Genomic DNA, 17950 nt, shown 5'->3' with positions numbered 1-17950 from the left:
TTTTCATCTGGGTGCTTTAGGAAAATATAATAGAACAAACATCATTTGTTGAACACCTTATGTGCCTGGGAAGAACCTCAAGTTACAGAAAAAATACCACAAGACAGCACTGGAAAGAAAAGTCCTCAACAGCACTTTGCCTGCTCTGCCATAAAAAACTGGAAAGAAAAACTAGGATGTTTAGAACTCAGTGATTTCCATCACACAGTGATTAAATTCTGTTTGTGAGGAATTACTTGGATTATGTTTCAAACAAATCATAATGCCTAAAATGTGCACACATGCACTGTCTTTAATCACATACAGTCCTTTCAGCAAGCCTATAAGGCACAGGTAGATAAGCCTTGTTTCACAGTTCATTACATGTAACGACACCCAGAGACATAATCAAATTCTGCCCTTCCATGTACACAAGACTTCCCCTTACATTGTATGCATAGATTTGAAACTAATAAAGCCTATGCTTTTCTGATCTGCAAGAGTCCATACAATAGGTTAATTCACCTCCACTTTCCCAATGTCATCCATTTCAATGTATTAAAATGTATCACTGAACTCGGACAATTAATTTGCTTCATTTCTTGTTCTCCACCTTCAAATCTTTCTACACGTCCTGCTGTCATGCTCCTTCCTGCAAAAAACTGTCATGGGTCAAATTATTTTTTGTAAGAGTATCTAACACCACTGTAATTAGTCAGTCTTGCCCTGCTTCTACTTAAAAACATTTTTACATTTCCACAGCAAGATAAAGCAACATAAGAGTATATAAGATGCAAATCCAAACTGTTTCTCATTTGCACTCAAATGCCATAGTATATGGGTCTGATATCACAAATGTTACCAAGACATGGATACACATTAATTTTCTAAACTGCAGTGCTCATTGTAGAAAATAGCACTGAACCGCCCTTCCTGCTGCAGGTTACCATCCTCAGAGCTCGCCTGGTGAAAGCAGTCACTACAGAAATTATCACCTGCTCAGACAAAGCCAGCAAAGTCAGCCTAAACAAGCAACAGCATAGTATGAGCAAAACCTACCGATTTTGCCCAATGCAGATTAGCGAGAGCTCACATAACCTCTTCGGTGCAGCCTTCGGAGTGGTAACCTCAAACTAAATAGGCAAGGCTCAGCAGCTCAGAGTGGTAATGACTCCAGTCAATATGATTAAAACTAGAGAAAAATAGATGAAATGCGTTCAATTTTATTTAGCACTGTTCTTAGCACAGCATTAGTCTGTCTTGGGACCCTTTTAATGTGGCAGGAGCTTCCTGAGGTTTCATCCTTCAGGATGGCAGAAGGGGAAGGGTCACTGGTATTACTGATAGTGCTATAAAACCCAACTGAGCGTGAATTCCCTGCTTTGAACGGAGCGTGCAGTCATCTTCTGAGACAAAAGAAGGAAAAGAAGGAAAATCCTACAATAATGCTAAGAGCCAAATTTGGGACTATATACAGAAAGCTAGTACCCTTTCCACTTTAGAAAGAAAAAGTCATGCAGGCAAAATAGGACAGAAACAGAATTTTAAGGCACAGAAACTGACTGTAGCTGAGGAACTGCTGCTGTGCCCACCTCATTGTCTATTTCCCTTCCATCTTCCTTCATGAATTTTACTTGAAGCTTTTTCCATGTTACCACATGATGCGCAGACTGCTAACATAGACACAATCCCAGTCTGTGAAACCTCTCTCTGGACAGAAAGTCAGTGTCTTTCCTGTATCTAGAGCACTCCTTTACAGAGAAATGCATAGGGAGCAAGTTGCAACACTGGAAAAATCATGCAATGCACAAAAAAAATTAGATTGGGCAAGCCAGAGTAATCCTAAGATATGACAATTTTAGAACATTATGAATGATACAAATGGTGTTTACATCATGCTGTTGTTTTTCTCTAATATACAATAAAACACTTTCCTGTATGCACAAACAGCAAATAAAAAAAATGGAGCTACACATGAAAAATAAAAAGTTATTGAGTATGACACATTGCCCTTATTATGAATTGTATTATATGTCTTCTCTGAATCTAAAATCCTTCTTGTACCATTCAATATCCCATACAGCACAACCTTCATTATGCAGAGGAGCTCCATGCCCATCCTGCACTAAGTTCTGTACATGTTCTGCTTAACAGAGCATTGCTTTAGGCAGCTCATTTCACTGTTTGTAATGTTCAAACAGCAGGAAATCTATGACGGGCACTCAAACTTCCACCTGAACATTTGCCCAGTATCACCATTTTCTTTTCTAGGTAAGTTTGAAGGTGTGCTTCAATTAAGATACAACAGTATCCTTAGGGATTTATGTTTTCCTCTCTGGTAGAAAACCAACACAACTGCATGCTTAAACAGAAGTAGCACCAGGCCGATTCATATTTTAGTTTTACACTGTTACGTTTTCATACACCAAATCCTGTTCAGTCTGGCAATGTAAGGCCCACCTTCTCAGTCTCACATTTCATCCCTTCTATGTACTTGTATGAGCTGGGACATGACCTATGACTACAAACATAAAAGAATTGACTGATCTATCATATTCCTTCTGCCTTCCAAACCAGAAGATGGAAGTTGTTCATGCTTTTCTAAAATATTTTCCATAACTAATTATTACCTCTATTATTCTGAAGACTCTGGATGCTTTTTATTTGCATGATGGTTGAAATACCACTGAAAAGAACTGCTGCACACTATATACAGCAGGAAAAGGCAAAAATAACCCTCCAATCCACATCAGTTTAACTAGAACTTTAAAAAGCTTCACCTCGAATCTTTAGTACAATTGTGATTACAGCTCAGCTACAACGCAGTATCAAGCACCACCACCTCCTCAGTAACAATTGATAGCAACACCTCATTTTCATCACATCTTTTTAAACAAACACAACTACCCTTTCAGTGAAGGATGTGCTTAACACGGGCAATCTAACTCACATAAAGTGGCTTCTGACTTGTGAAACTCCTAAGAAAAAAAAGAAACTCTAAGAAAATGTCAAACTGTTGACACAATAAAGTTTGGTGCATGTGTGTGTGCAATTTCAGAATGTCTCCTCTCTTGAAACACAGACACACACCTACACTTTAGAAACATTTCTGGTTTATGATAACATTGATAATGAACCTAAAAGTAGAAGTTCAGAATCCCCAGAAAAATTACAAGCAGAAACGTCATGACCACTCTCTTCCCTGTTCCCCCCCCTGCAAAATACAGGCTTACGGCATGTAAAGGTTGAGAAGATCTGGTGTATATTCTTGCTAACCACAGAAGTATAGGTCATTCCAGGGGGAGCAATAAACCACAAGTGGAAATCTTAGAAAGATGATGCTTTTGTGGCTGCATGAAGTATGTTTCATAACATATAAATTGCAATACTTTGCAGTAATATCATAGCATTTCCATCAAGACGTAGCTTTATAGCACTGTGATTGTCTAAGTGCTGTATGGAAGAATATTGCTTTGTTTTATAATTTGGCTTATGCTAATTTTCCTTGACTGGCTTCCTCCTTACTGTATGTAACATGTGCGATGTGGACATAATCTGGTGTAAAACAAACAGAAAAATTCACAAATACCACTGAGTATGATAAAACTGATGCTACGGTTTGACAGACAGACCAAATGCAATCAAACAGTGCTCATATGTATGTCCTGGTTTTGTCTGGGATAGACTTAATTTTCTTCTAGTAGCTAGTATAGCGCTGTGTTTTGGATTTAGGATGAGAATAATGTTGATATCACACTGATGTCAATGCTAGGCAATGTTTACACTAAGTCAAGGACTTTTCAGCTTCTCATACTCCCCTGCCAGCGAGGAGGCTGGGGGTGCAAAAGAAGCTGGGAGGGGACACAGCCAGGACAGCTGACCCAAACTGGTCAGAGGGATATTCTATACCATATCATGTCATATGCTAAGTGCATAATTTGAGGAAGCTGGCCAGGGGCTTAGACCAATGCTCAGGAACTAGCTGAGCACCCACAGGTGGTCTGCAGGTAGTGAGCAATTGTGCTGTGCACCAGTTGTTTTGTATATTCTTTTGTTAGTAGTAGTGGTGGTGGTGGTGTTATTACTACTTTTTTATTCTCTTCCTTTTCTGTCATATTAAACTTTATGTCAGTCCATGAGTTTTACCCTTTTTCCCCCCGATTCTCTCCCACATCCCACAGGTGGGGGGGACTGAGCAAACAGTTGTGTAGTTGTTTTAGCTGCCTGCCAGGTTAAACCACAACAATATAGTTGTTCAAAATATTTTTTTAACAAAAAAGGAGCCATTCAAGCCATATCTGCAGCGTATCAAAGCAATGTAATCAGCACTGCTATATCTCAATAGGACAAGAATGAATTCTTGGTGTTTCTAGGCTCCAGTCATTGAGCCCCAATCTTTGGAGACCCAAAGCTGCACAGGGCAGTACTTCAGCGGACTGCAAGTGTCTTGAGCAGTAAATAGGTCAGCTGCAACAGCGACAGCACTAGAAGTGAGGAAGAGGAAGCCAGCAGCCCTGCATGCCCCACAGGGAGGCAGCAGGGAGGACCGGGCTCCCCGCAGGCAGGCTGCCCGCGCCGGGGCCAGAGCCCCCAGGCTCCCCAGGAACCGGCACTGGCACCAGCACTGCGGCAGCACCGCCCTGCTGGCTGCTCCTTTATGTCTCTGTTTCAGGGCGGGTGAAGCAGATCCCAAATTAGCATTTCTTATAAGCATTTTGTTTCAAAACACAGAGTAAACAGCGTTGTTGCAGAAAGGGGTTCAGGATAGCAACTAAAGGTCTCCTCTGGTTGCACCAACCAGAGAGTTAAGCGACTGTTCACAGGCAACATGAAAAGACGCAGTTTCTCCGCTTCTTCCCTATATCTGCTCTAGCACTGACACCCGGCTACCCTGGGTATCCCGGTATGTGCAGCACTGCAGGATGACTCTTCACCACTACTACACTGTAAACAAAAAACTATGGTCACACTTGCAAGCAAAAAATATCTGAGGAATGCGTCCCAGCCAAGGGAAGGGTATTTTGGTCAGGCAGAGCCCTGAGTGGAGTGGAGGCATGAGGAGGACGGGAAGAGGAGGTAAACAAGGGAGAGACAAAAAGGCAAGGACGAGAAGCAGGAGAGGAGCGCCAGCACAGTCTGAGTATTTTAAAATATTTTATAAAAAAAAATGTTATTGAAAAGTCCAAAACATCACAATCTCTGTTTTTCTTTTCTGTCACTCCCTTATCTTCAAACAATGAGACTGCTCTTCAGCATGAGAAAACAAGCATTCACTGAAGAATAAAGATACAAAGAGGCAGAAGAAAAGCCTGGTTCCTTCAGTGCTCCTCAGTTCAAGTGACTAGTGAAGTCAGGACACTAATTCTCAAAAAAACATCCCTTTGCTGTCCCACCCCAGTTCTTAACTTCACAAGGACAGATTTGTAGTGCAAACAAATCCTGCCTGCTCATTTAAGAAAAAAAAAAAAAAAAACCAACAACAAAACTTTAAAGCACCTACCAGTAAGCACCAAAGCATCAGTTTTGCTGACTTTAGCATCATGCCTCATCATTCAGATGAAGCAACATACCACTCAGTCCACACCAGTACTGCACGTAACAAAATGTAAACTCAAGTGGTTCTTGTTAAGCACACACCAACAATGAAGGGGATCAATTTCCAATTAACACACAGAAGCTTGAAGTAAATGGGACAGGAAATCTGAAACACCTCCACATATGCAGAAACACACACTTTTTCAGATGTTCTTTTACTGCTTAAAAGATCACTTATCTCTAGGGGAAAAAAAAAAGGAAGTCTACTATTTTACCATAAAAAGAGGTAGTAACTCTCACTGGAATGCAAGTCTGATAAATCTGTGTATTTGCCTCCTATTTTGTGCTAGGAAAACATGACAGATGTTTACAAGATTTGCCAGCTCATTTTCCAGACTCACTGCACAAACAGAAGGCCGGGCTCTCACTATCATCTCTATGCCTTCCAGACACAGTGCGTCAAGACAGGAACACATCCTACCCTCAGATTTACTGAAGCCACTACAGGCCCACAAGTAGGTCTCATTTAGTGACCTACTTTTGCTGGGGTGCTTGCAAAGAATCAGTTTGTCTTAGAAAGTAAATTGCCATTATTGCTTCTCTGCTCCCATCCTCTTTCAACCTATACTTCTGATAGCCTTCTCCTGAGAATTTTGCAACAGTCTTGTAGCTCTTTAAAAACTCATAAATTAAAAACATATGAGCAGTTTAACGGACTGTCACTTACACTTAACCTTGAGTAGAAACAGACCACCATTCAACTTTCAGTGCAGCTCATCGTGAAACATTTAAAAAATATACCCGTCTTAGTCCCAAATGGGTTGTGATTGCAACACCTAGCCACCCTACAGATCAGTACTGCTTGTTATCCCCTCTGAAACATAGTTCTAACCGCAAGTGCTTGGGAAACAACTTGTCTCCTTCCTCTGTCTGGCATGGCTTGGCTGAAAAGCCTAGTCACTATTCACCTGCCTTGCAGTTTTCACCAACCTGTAGTTTAAGAGTTTCAAGAGCACAGTTTCCTAGCCATAAAAAGAAAACTAAAGGATGTCCTTTGAACAAAACTGAGTCTTTGAAAATACCAAGAAATATAATTTTTTTAACATGACTGCCTATTTCATGATTTTATTCTTTGTCTGTCTCAATATGCTTTATAAACATTTAAATAAAGGAAAGAAAAGACAGACAATCTCACATTGTATTGTAGGGAAGACATGATTCTATACAGAAAATACAGGATACTTTCTGAAGACCTGACAAACCTAAGAACAGCTAGAAACAGACATTTGCATGGGTGAGTGTTCGTATAAGCCCTTATCAAGAAGGGAATTCACACCCAAGTAGCTCCCCTGTCAACTAGACTGGGTATGTACCACGCAACATGCACAGGCCACTGAAGTTACTGCACAGATAAACCTGCAGGGTTAGGGCAGAAGGTAAAATTATTACTTGCTACTTAAAAAATACACGTCTGATATTACCCATCTGTAGTATCAGCCTCTTCATTTTACCAATTTAGGTGACTGCATTTAAAAAGAGAAGCATCCTCTAATTTCACAGCTAAGGTCTGGAAGTGAAAATTTAATTTGCCTTTTCACCAAATTCCCATTAATGTAATGCTTCAGGCAGACTTTCATTTCTCACTGCATGATCCCAGAGTCATCACCACATAATTCACGTAACTTCTGGATGTCACTGTTAAATTCTCCTTTTCAAATAGCAGAGCAAACCAACTCTCAGAACAGCTTCTTTTCCCAGATCTTTTTTTAAATCACTCCAATGTCATCAAGTCTCTACATACCAAACATGCAAAATTTGAAAAACATGGTCATGTATAGCAATGCAGACACCATTTTAAGTTATTTCTTGTCTGTGCAAAATACCATCAAAATGAAGCAACAAAGGGCCAAATTGTGCTCTTCTGTCACACAGCTGTAGTAGCAGAAAGACCATGAGGACTCCTCACCAGCCGCAGTTCTGTCACAGACTAGATGCAGCTCCAAGATCCACTGACCATGATAAGGTCAGTATGCAGGGGCTGCATCCTTCCACTTTGGCATTTCTGCATACCAGCCACAGAGCCATGCATCTTGCAGGAGTCAACAGAACTATTTGCAAAGCCAGATACAGTTATTGAAGTACTTTTTATATTCTTCAACTTCTTATTCTGCTGATAAGGAAATTAAATTATAAATGATCAAGTCAATATAGCCAAGTTGCTGCCCATTTTACTCCTATACACAAAAAAAAATCTTCATTTCCTTATGGAGTCAACATTCCACAGCTTGCCTTATATATTCTTATTTTACCAGACTAAGACACAAAAGAGGAATAAAAGGCTCCTAGGAAAAAAATGCAAAGATCTCATTTGAAACATGTCCCTTTTGAAGGTCAGAGACAGAAAGCCTTACGTTAACTTCCCACCCAGTATCAGCATTTCCCTACCATGCACATCTTAAGTAACAAGCAGATACATAAAAAATGCACAAACTATGGGCCTCCACAAAGCCCAGAAAAGTCAATGGGTATGTCCCCCTCAGTTTCCTGAAGCTTTGGATTAGGCAGTTAATTTAGGCTACTGGATTTCACTATTCAACATGAAGAGACACACACATTTTTGTACCTTCTTAGAAAATTTTTCTCTTGCGCCTGGGAGGCTGCTTTTCCTACCTGATCTCTCAGTTGTTGAACAGAAGTCTGAAGGTTGAGAATTTGGTTAAAGAGAGGACTCTGCAGTACTGATTTTAATAAGCTCAGTTTCTCTTCATTTGCAATGTCACCTCGATCCCGAAGTTTTGCCTGTAAGCGCTCCATGGCCTGGAGAGCCCGATGTGTATCTGCAGCGATAAACATTCCTAGTCAGCAGCAGTTTAGAGACAGCCACATACAAGCAGGTAAGAGGTTTAAAGGTATTCCTCTCTACTGCTCAAACTACAGAGGACTTGAATGGTCCAGTTCTGAACAAAAATCCTAACCCAAACATGTCTAATGAATCAGGAAGTCAGTGGCAAAGCACAAAACAGAAGCCAGCAAAAATTACATTTTTGTCCATCAAGAACTGGGTTACAGAAATGAAAGAGCCTTTACTAAAATTCAGTTGCATGAACTGTAGCTACAAACCACTGTACATAAGTAGTGACAAAACCAGCCATACTAGAAAACATACATCTTTTTCACACAAACTTTTTTAATTCTAGTAAAGATTAAAGCAATGAAATCAACAGGCTAAAAATTAAATACGCTAAACAAATGATGGTACACCTTTTGTTTCCAATTAATACAAAAACCCAAATACATCATGTATTTCTAAGCACAATAGGTATTTTTACAAAACCTCTCCCAGCAGTCTATATCAATGTCCTAAATCTATTATGTACACTTGATTTGGCCACATAAATACAGAGATACAAATAAAATGATTACCAATTGTTTCCAACATGTTTTCTGCTTCTCAGCTTCTATTCCAACAATAGTAAGAGGCAGCAAATACAAAATCTCCCTGAAAAATAACAGAAAAGGAAGAGAGTCACATTTGTAGAAGTACTAAGCTCTGAAGGAGAAGAAAAAAGCTTGACTTCTGAAAACAAGAAACAACGCTACAAAGTAACAATCCACAAAGAATATATCTCCTTCAATAATTAAAATAACCTCAGAGGTGACCATATTCTGAGCCAGTTTGGAGCTTAAAACCCGTCTGAAAATTGCTTTTAGGAATATACTTTGTACTATTTTTGCATTTCCATATCAAAGCTGCTGTCTGCATACTGTTGCACAACAACTCCTCTATTGCTTTAATCAGAAGCTATGAATCATAGCTGTCAATGATACTTTACACAGTTTCACTGCTTTCCTTTTCAGTGATTCACAAAAAACATTCCCTGCAGGATCAGTTTTTAAGCTTTGTGTTGACAATTTCAGGTGCATGAGGCATAGCACATTTTTTAAAGTCACCTTTTAAAAAGAAAAGTCACAAAAGTCACAAAGTCTTCATGCTACGCAGGCTTGCAGCACTCTCACACTACAGCCTCCACTATTAAACCCTGCTGGAAACGAGACCAGGATCTGGATGATGGCTGGGTTTTTCCCAGTCTGGGCTTCTAGGCAGTAAATTCTACACTGGGGGGAAGAAATTCTCAAATTGCTTTGTTTATTCTTTTTTGTTGCTTTTTGGGGTGTTTTTGTGTTTTTTTTCCTCAACAGTGTGTCTGCAATTGCTCAGAAATTTGTAGTGATGGAGTAAGTTTGATGGAGATGGATAGCTGAGGAGAAGTGAGGAGTTCAAATATCATTGCAGGTGTATGAACTGGCCTGTGCATTTCATCGTCTTACCTTTCACAATGGTGCCTTTGTTTTCTTGATAATAGGAAAGCACTTCAGTCTAGCACCCCGACTTGAATCTGGTGAGCTTACCAATACACAGACAGCTGTGATCTCTAAGCACTCAGGAAAAATGAGTTTTTCTTGAAACTTTGGAGAAAAATAGAGAAAGAAATGGTGTTGAGAGATCTCTGGGTAAGAAAGCCTAACTAAAATTCAATAGGACCATTAGTTATTGACCCTGAGCAGAATAAGCATGAATCGACCCTCACAATAAAAGCAAGGAAACAGCTGTTAACATAGATTCACTTAGAAGGAAGCCAGCATGGACATTTTGAAAAGCCTTTATTATTTGAAGTTTGTACAGAAAGCCCAAATCAAGTGGATTTAAAACGGTTTCAAGTTCGACCACCAAGACTTTCCTAGTTTCAATATGCCTGAGACTTCACATCAGTTTGTTTTATTGCATTTGAATTTGCCAATACATTGGTATATAATCGCTGACCATTCCTTTTAGGACACAGTACCATTTAGGGACAGACACTCAAATCCTTTGAATGTGACTTTGTCAAAGTAACCTTATTCCATGATCCAAATTATGCATATCAGTAATAAATAAAAACAAGTCTTTATGAATTTGTTTTTTGCACTTGGCAAGACAAATCCCTGCACATGATTACCAGATCTGAAAACCAAACCAAATACTTTGTGTTTTCACCATGTCACCCTACAAAAACAAGACAAAAAATGTCTATTTTATGTGGGAAGGGATGGATGAGATTTAAACATTATGAAGGAAGCTGGCTTCCCCAAACCTTAATCACTCATAGCTTTTGCTTCCAGATTAACAAACTACTATCACTTCTATTCATGGCCCCTATTTACAAATAGAGGCATTTGTGTCACATTCACAGGTGTTTTTCTCAGCAGCAATGCCAATCAAAGCAGTTCTTTCCTGTTTCACCATTCCAGTCCTTCCTCTACTCTTGGGGCTGTGTTGTGAATGCAACCAGAGAACTGCACACACAGGAAAAAAAAAAAAAAAGCGAAGTATTTTTCAGTCGTTTCAGTGCCATGATTCTGTTTATCACAGTACTATATGCACAAGCACATCGCATTGTATGTTCAACCCACATCTTCTGAGGAAACTAATCAGAAAAAACACAGGGCTATTCTTCTGTTTTAGCTCCCTGAGAATCGCAAGAAGACATGCAGCTTTAAAAAGTCCATATCTTTTGGAGTAGCTGGATATTGCTTTATATTATGATTCAACTTGCCTAAATCTAATTCTTGGTGTGCTGTGAAAGGCATGTTTTATAAGTGACAGAATAGACAAGGTCAGGACTGTGTTCATACAATCCCAGAGGTACAAACTCCGATGATTTACAATGGAAACTTTCTAAAAGCAGACACAAATCCTAAATATATTCTATAAATGGAGATGATCCTATCTAATTTGCAATGAAAGTAAGTCCTTAGTTCTGCTAAGACACTTATGATATACTTCCTATTTACTTCATGCTTTAAAGATAGGAATACTGCTCCAGAGCAATTTTAGTGTCAGCAAATCCAGTTTTAACTCTCAGTTTAATTGTCTTTATTTTGTGTTTATATTAGCAGGGAATCCCTCCTCAGCTGGCCAGCTTAATGCTTTTGTTGATCGTGGCACTAAGCAGGAGCAAGACCAAAACTGCCATCAGGATGTTTCCCTTCAGGACGTTTCCTCTGACACAGAAGCAATGCATAGAGGTACACCAGCATTTCTACATGTTGCAGTCCAAGATGACCCCCGTTCACTCTGCCCGCGCTCTGAAATGGCGAAAAGCCACGTGACTGTGCTCCTGCTGTGCCATGTCCATGCTAACAAGTGGGATCTGTCAGCACCAGCTTAGTGGCACATTAACATAGCTGAAGTACAGCAGAAGCAAGCACACATCTGTCCAAAATGCACCACGGACACATACCCATAACCACCACCACCCACTACACCTCCCACTCCTGGCCTTTAAACCAGCTCGCCTCTAGGTATTTCAACATTAATGCACTGGGGAGAAGTATGGAGGCACACATGATTATTTGTTGAAAGGCCTAAGTCTATCATTTGCTATAGCAAATATTTTTATAATGCCATCACAGACTTCTAGATGCACAAATGGGAAGTTGAGTTCTGATTGTCTCATTTTTCATACTCCTGGCAGTCTGTATCACAGGAGTCCAAAGCCAAAACCAGCCCTTCTATACATGATACAAATGCTGTTCATGCCTCAAACAGCTTACTAGCTTAGCTCAAAGTAGATTTAACTATTTTTGTATTTCAGTGTTAAAGTTCGTTAATCTCTTCACAGTAGTAAGAACACAGACTGACTGAGTTAGACTTTTTTATTGGCAACTTGAAGAAATACTGTTAAATGAATAGCAAGTTAAATTCACATATAAGTTTTTAAAGGCACAGGTACATGTACCTTTTTTGTTTGGTTTTTTGGGGGTTTTTTTGAGAAAAAAAAGCACTTCTCTTTTTCCTCCTGCTTTATTCAGGAATGTAGAAAACACAAGTAATTTTAGACAGGTACATGGTGAGAAACTGCCATCTCCTACTCGGCACGCACAAAAGTTAAAGATGATCTCTTTCAAAATTCCACTTCTGCAATTTGATTCTTCCCATGCTAACAAACAAAAATGTGTTATATACACATTTCTCCACTCTTTATGCTGCCATTCTTCTGTAAGTTCAGTTGCAAAAAAACAGCTGGCATGCTAGAGCTCTGGTTTCTTTGTGCCCACTCCTAAAACACTAAAATCCACAGGTGTCAAAATTTCAAAAAACAGACATGAAATTTAGGTTGATCGCCTCCTTTCCACTGCAATCACACAAGCCACTTAGCTAAACAGCCAAAAGATTCAAGAAAAAGGAAAGATGACCCACTTCCAGTGATAACTCTTTCACACTTAATCATGTAGTTACTACAAGGAAACGTACTCTATTTCATTGACAGATACTACATCTACTGTATCACAAAGCCATTTCAGATAATACCCTGGAAACTAATGCTCATAGCAGTGGATTAGCAAACATGCAATGCCAAAGATAGACAACACAGTAATAGGCTTTGCCCTGTAGCTCCTGCAATACTTGAAGTGCTCTGAGGATACAGAGGAGGATACAGAGGAAATGCCTATCTTAAGAGTGATCTCTAGGCCCAAACTTTGGCTAGGAGTTGCTTGAGATTAAAATTAAATCTGTTCCAATTAAACAGCACAGTAATCACAACATGCGTTTTATAGCTGCTAAAAAGAGTATTTCAAAACTTCTAGTCCAAATTTCAAGACCTGGGCCTGGATCTGGCTGAGCTAGAGATACCCCTTCATACCTGATCTTCATCCCATGTTGCTTCCCTCCCCTACTTTCTGGCTATCCCTCAAACAGGCATGCTGTGTTAGCACTGTCTGGCACGGGAACGGAAACAAAACCACACAGGAAGTGGAAGACACTAATTACTGCTAAACCTTCTGCTTTGCCTGCAATTTCCAGGAGCTATTCCATTTCACACAATGACCTCCCGCATGCTGGTTACCAACCCTGGGATTCTCAGATTCCTTGGGGGGAGTTTTGTCAATCTAAAGGCAGCTGAAACCATTGAAAAGATTGAAAATTGAAATTTGTATATTGAAAGATCCCATGATTTTCTATGTATTCTTCCACTGTCGGAAAGGCGATTTTGCTGTTGCATACAGCACATCCTAGGATTACGAGCAATATTACAAGGAGTTGATAACATTAGGCTGACTGGTATAGCCTTCGCTACTCGTAATGAAAGTGATACACGTACTTGAGCATGCAGCGTAAGGATGTGGAAGTAAATGCAGGAGAGCAGTGACCAAAAGGGAAAGGAGGATAAACAAAAAAGCGGAAAGGAAGAAAGAAGGTGAAAAAAGGCTAGCCTACCGTTTTACTGGCAGGACATCAGCTTGCCAAATTAGCATCAACCACCTGGTTTCATCAGCCAAGAGACCCTGGACTGCACGCTTCTGGATGACAAAAGAGAGAACTGATTCACATTAAGGATTTAATATGAGCAAAATTAACGCGCACTGTTCCACAAGGAACAAAGCAGATTTCCACTGACTACTTGGAATGTAACAGGCAAGCAGGAAGCCTGAAATTTACATTTAAAAGTTATGCTAATGAAAAATTGTTCTGAAACATTCAAAGCAGAAATAAAAAGGCAGTTCAGAAACTCACAGCCTATATTAAGACTATAAGCAGTTTTGTTTGAAAAGTGACATTACTATCCCCTTCAAATTTAGCACAACACTGAATGCATCAAAAAGATGCAAAAAGATGATAGTAGTGGCTCTGTATGTTAAAGTACTGTGATAGAGCTGAACAACATTATGTATTTTGAAGCAACTATGAAAACAGAATTTTGAATATTCAGCTATTTTTAAGCTTCTGTACACATCACACTAATGCATTAAGAAAACCTACAATGCCTTTGGATGAACAAGCAATCTGTTCACTTCTGTTTAATTAATAATGTTCTGTTACACAGTAAGGAGCCCAACATGAGCTTAATATCGAGGTTAGCTGATGTGCAAATTATAATTGCAACTTGGAAATGGGCCTGAACTATACTTAATGCTTTCACCTACTGACAACCATGTGTGATATAGGGTATTCAAAGTAATTTGTAAAAAGTATTGCAAAAACAACCACATAGCAGGGGAACTTCTTCTGGTGGGGTTTTTCGCTTAAGGAAACTAACAGATCATCTGTTTACAAAAAAAATCTTTCAGTAACTATTTTAAATTGAGATTAATTGGCATTACTTTCTTCTAACTTTTGGAATACAGGATTAACTTCAGAAACTTAAAAGTAACTTTTTAGTATATGCAGAATATATGTGACACTACATACACTGAATTAATGTATGAAACCCAGGCATGGCTAATATTGCCTCTTTATGTTTTCAGCATAGGCAATTGATTACCATATTCATTAAACTCAGTTAAACTTGATGAAATATAGCTCCTACAACAGTTGCACCTCTTAATGTATACTGGATTCTTCACAGAGGCAACAACAGCATACATAAATGAATAAATAAGAAGCCCCACTGAACAGTTGCCAGTAAGCTTCAACGAAGAGTTGTCGTTTTCCTTACAAACTGAAAACACAAACTTCTCATTGCACATTGTGACAATAACGGGTGAGTAATGCAGAAAACCATTACAGCATGTAATAAGACTACCATGCGAGGTGTCTCAAACGCAAGGACAGGGTCTGAAAAGCCTACAAAAGAAATACTCCAATACTGCCTAGGCCAATTATTCCATAAGCAGCAACCAACACTCCTCCACTCCTGCAAAGCAATTTCTATGTGAAAATGTGGCACTGAAAACAAAAAGGCCTATTTTTATATTGACTTGCTGGGAATGCCAACAGTGAAACAAAACTGTCCTTACCAATGATGATACACTATACTGCCAGCATGGCATTGTATTGGCTTAAACTGCTTCAGCAGGGTGCTCAAATAGAAAGCCAAATAGAAAATCTACTGGATATGCTCCACAGAATTTTAAATATTCTTACATGAAACATGGAGCAGATGATTTAAAAGGTCTTTACAATGGTTCTCAATACACTTATTAAAGTGTTATCTATTTAAAAAAACCCAACATTTACAGCGATTTGCACAACTGAAGTTGTATGGCATTCCTCTCTGAAGGCTTCACAGACACAAAGCCAAATGGCATACAACGATCATCCATTAGTATGTAAGTAGTGCACTTCTCTTTTCCCTAGTGATACTGATCTAACCTTCCTAGTGCTCTGTTGTGCAAAGAGAGGGGAGAATGTATCCAGTTCCTGATGAAAAAGCTTCTGGAAAGCACAACTGATGCTATTAGAAACACCGTGCTGATCAGTAAATGGTACATGCATGTTACTGTTAACAAGATACCGATAAAAAATATGTATACTAAAAATGGGTAACACTTTTGAAAAGGAAAAAATAAGGTGAAGTCCGCTGTCACAAAAATGTTGCCAGTTAAGGTGGATATGTCCTTAAATACTTCCATTCTGTATTTTCTTCCAGTGTTACATTACTTTCCATTTCCACAGAAGCATCAAATAACATTTCCCAAAAATATTTCACCACTTTCCCGTTTTCCAGTTTAGCTTCTTCCCTCCTAGCAAGTTGCTGTTGTCTTGGGAAATTCAGTGCTGATATGGAAACCGCAAGGCGTTACACAATAGACTTCCACAACAGCAGAATTCAGACCTTTCAGCTCGACTACAGTAAATCACAGCTCTGCTCCTGCTACCCTTTCTGGCATCACAGTCAGTAATGACTTCTTCTGTTCAACAGCTTATACTAACAAAATCTTCTGCATGTGTTAAGCAGCAAAAATATAAAGGGATGAGGCAGTGTTTATAAAAGCAAAATAAAAGGAAAAGGAAAAAAAGAATACAACATTGTTCAGCCAAACGGCAAATCAAATCTGTTAAATGTGGTAGATGGAGTTCAAATGGTCGGCTTTGTGAGTTTTCTTCTTTTTCTTTCTACCTATCACTCTTTCCAGTAACGTAGGCAGGTACTGGCAGGAAAGGGGAACACCACACGAGAAACAAACCACCCCAAAAGCAGACCCACGAAAGGGCACAACCGAGGCTTGCGCCTCGTCCCTCCACCTCCACTTTGCCACAACGGTCACGTTTAAATGCAGCTCCCGGGGGGACGACAGAGCTATAACGGGGTCCGGACCTGCGAGAAGCGCCAACGCCAGCACGGCAACAGGTACCGGCACGGGCACCCGTGGACTCGCGGTGGCCGCTCCGCCAGGAGCCCGCACACCCGCCGCCGAGGAAACCGCCGGTCCCGCCCGGGCCTTTGGGCCGGCTTTGGCTCGGAGCGAGTCCCAACGCCGCCGACCGCAAAAGCTGGGCGAGGGCCGCTGCGCCCAGGGACCCTCCCGGGCCGCGACCGCCCGCAGGTCTCAGACACCTCCCCCGGCATGAAACACTCCCGCTGGGGTTAAAAAAAAGAAACGGGAAGGGGGAGAGGAGGGGGGCGAGCAGAGCTCCCTGCAGCAGCCCGGGGGAGGCTCGGCCTTTGTTTACGTGAGGACAACTCCCCGCCAGGCCGCCCGAGCCCGCCGACCGCCCGCAGGCCGGAGCCGCGGCCCGGCCCCCAGCGCCGCTCCCAGCCGCCCAAGGACAGCTCGGCCCGGGGCGGGAAGCAACAGGCTCAGCCTTCCCACGGCTCCCCGGCCTCTCTCCTCTTCCAACCGCGCCCGTGACCCCCGCAAAACCCGGCAGATCCACAGAACAATAATAAATAAAACTTTGCGAAATAAATACGTTTTAAAAGGCCGCTCAAAACTCCAGCGACACGGCGGGCCCCTCCCCGCCCTGCCCGCATCCCCGAAGGATGACACGGGCGGGCTCGCCCCGCACCCCGCCACCCTGCCCGGCGCCCCGCTTACCCCCGCGGCTCGGCGGGCCCCGTAGCCCAGCTCCGCTTTCCGCCTTCGCCCTTTCCGCCCCCAAGTAACGGCGCCGAGCCGCGCCGCGGGGGAAGCGCGCTCAGGCACGCCCCGGCGGCCTGAAACCTAATCCTGCTCCGCCGCCCCCCCGGCCCCGGCCTCGGCCCGGCGCGGCTCCCCCGCCAGTGGGTCTCCGGGCGCGGCGCCCTCCGGGCCGGGCTCAGGCGGCCGCCCGCTGCGCAAAGGGGACGGAGCGGGACTGCGGCCACAGCCCGACAAGGGGGGGGGCGGGGGTACCAAGGGGGCTGGGGGGGGGCTCGTTTGTGGTTTTCCCGTCCCGCTCCCTCCCCGGCGTGTCGCGTTGCAGCCCTTCCAGCAAAGTTTCTCTCCCCCCGGCTGATAGCGAGGCGGCGGAGCGCACGCCTTGCCGGGGGTGACACCGAGGAGCTGGGCTGCCCTGGTTTTCCCTCCGCGGCTTGCCGGGCTGACAGTTTGCCCGTGAAATGAAGGCGCTTTCGGTGGGTGCCGTGCCTCCTCCGGCTGGGCCTGGCCCTGCCGTGCGCGGAGGCGCTGTCCCGCTAGCCACCGGCTTTGCCCCGCCTGGTTCCACAAGATGAGCCCCGGCTGGAACGGA

General features: G+C 42.0%; 1 protein-coding gene across 21 annotated transcripts in view; it reads right to left on the bottom strand.

Moving 5' to 3' along the window:
• MPDZ (multiple PDZ domain crumbs cell polarity complex component) overlaps positions 1–17581 on the bottom strand; it is a 102831-nt gene extending 85250 nt beyond the window's left edge. For 18 of the 21 annotated variants that reach the window (XM_075740974.1, XM_075740979.1, XM_075740984.1 and 15 more), the window contains exons 1-3: positions 9844–9985; positions 8938–9013; positions 8185–8351 (exon numbers count right to left, since the gene is read on the bottom strand). In XM_075740974.1, the coding sequence (XP_075597089.1) occupies positions 8185–8351; positions 8938–8953 (183 nt within the window). In that variant the 5' untranslated portion in view covers positions 8954–9013; positions 9844–9985. Of the gene's footprint in view, positions 1–8184; positions 8352–8937; positions 9014–9843; positions 9986–13774; positions 13858–17316 lie in introns of those variants that run through there. The other 3 variants (XM_075740975.1, XM_075740987.1, XM_075740976.1) reach the window with 3 other exon arrangements.
• Between the last annotated feature and the right edge of the window lie 369 nt (positions 17582–17950).

The sequence above is a fragment of the Balearica regulorum genome, chromosome Z, assembly GCF_011004875.1.
Source record: "Balearica regulorum gibbericeps isolate bBalReg1 chromosome Z, bBalReg1.pri, whole genome shotgun sequence".
NCBI lineage: Eukaryota > Metazoa > Chordata > Aves > Gruiformes > Gruidae > Balearica > Balearica regulorum.
This window is presented reverse-complemented; position numbering and strand designations above follow the sequence as displayed.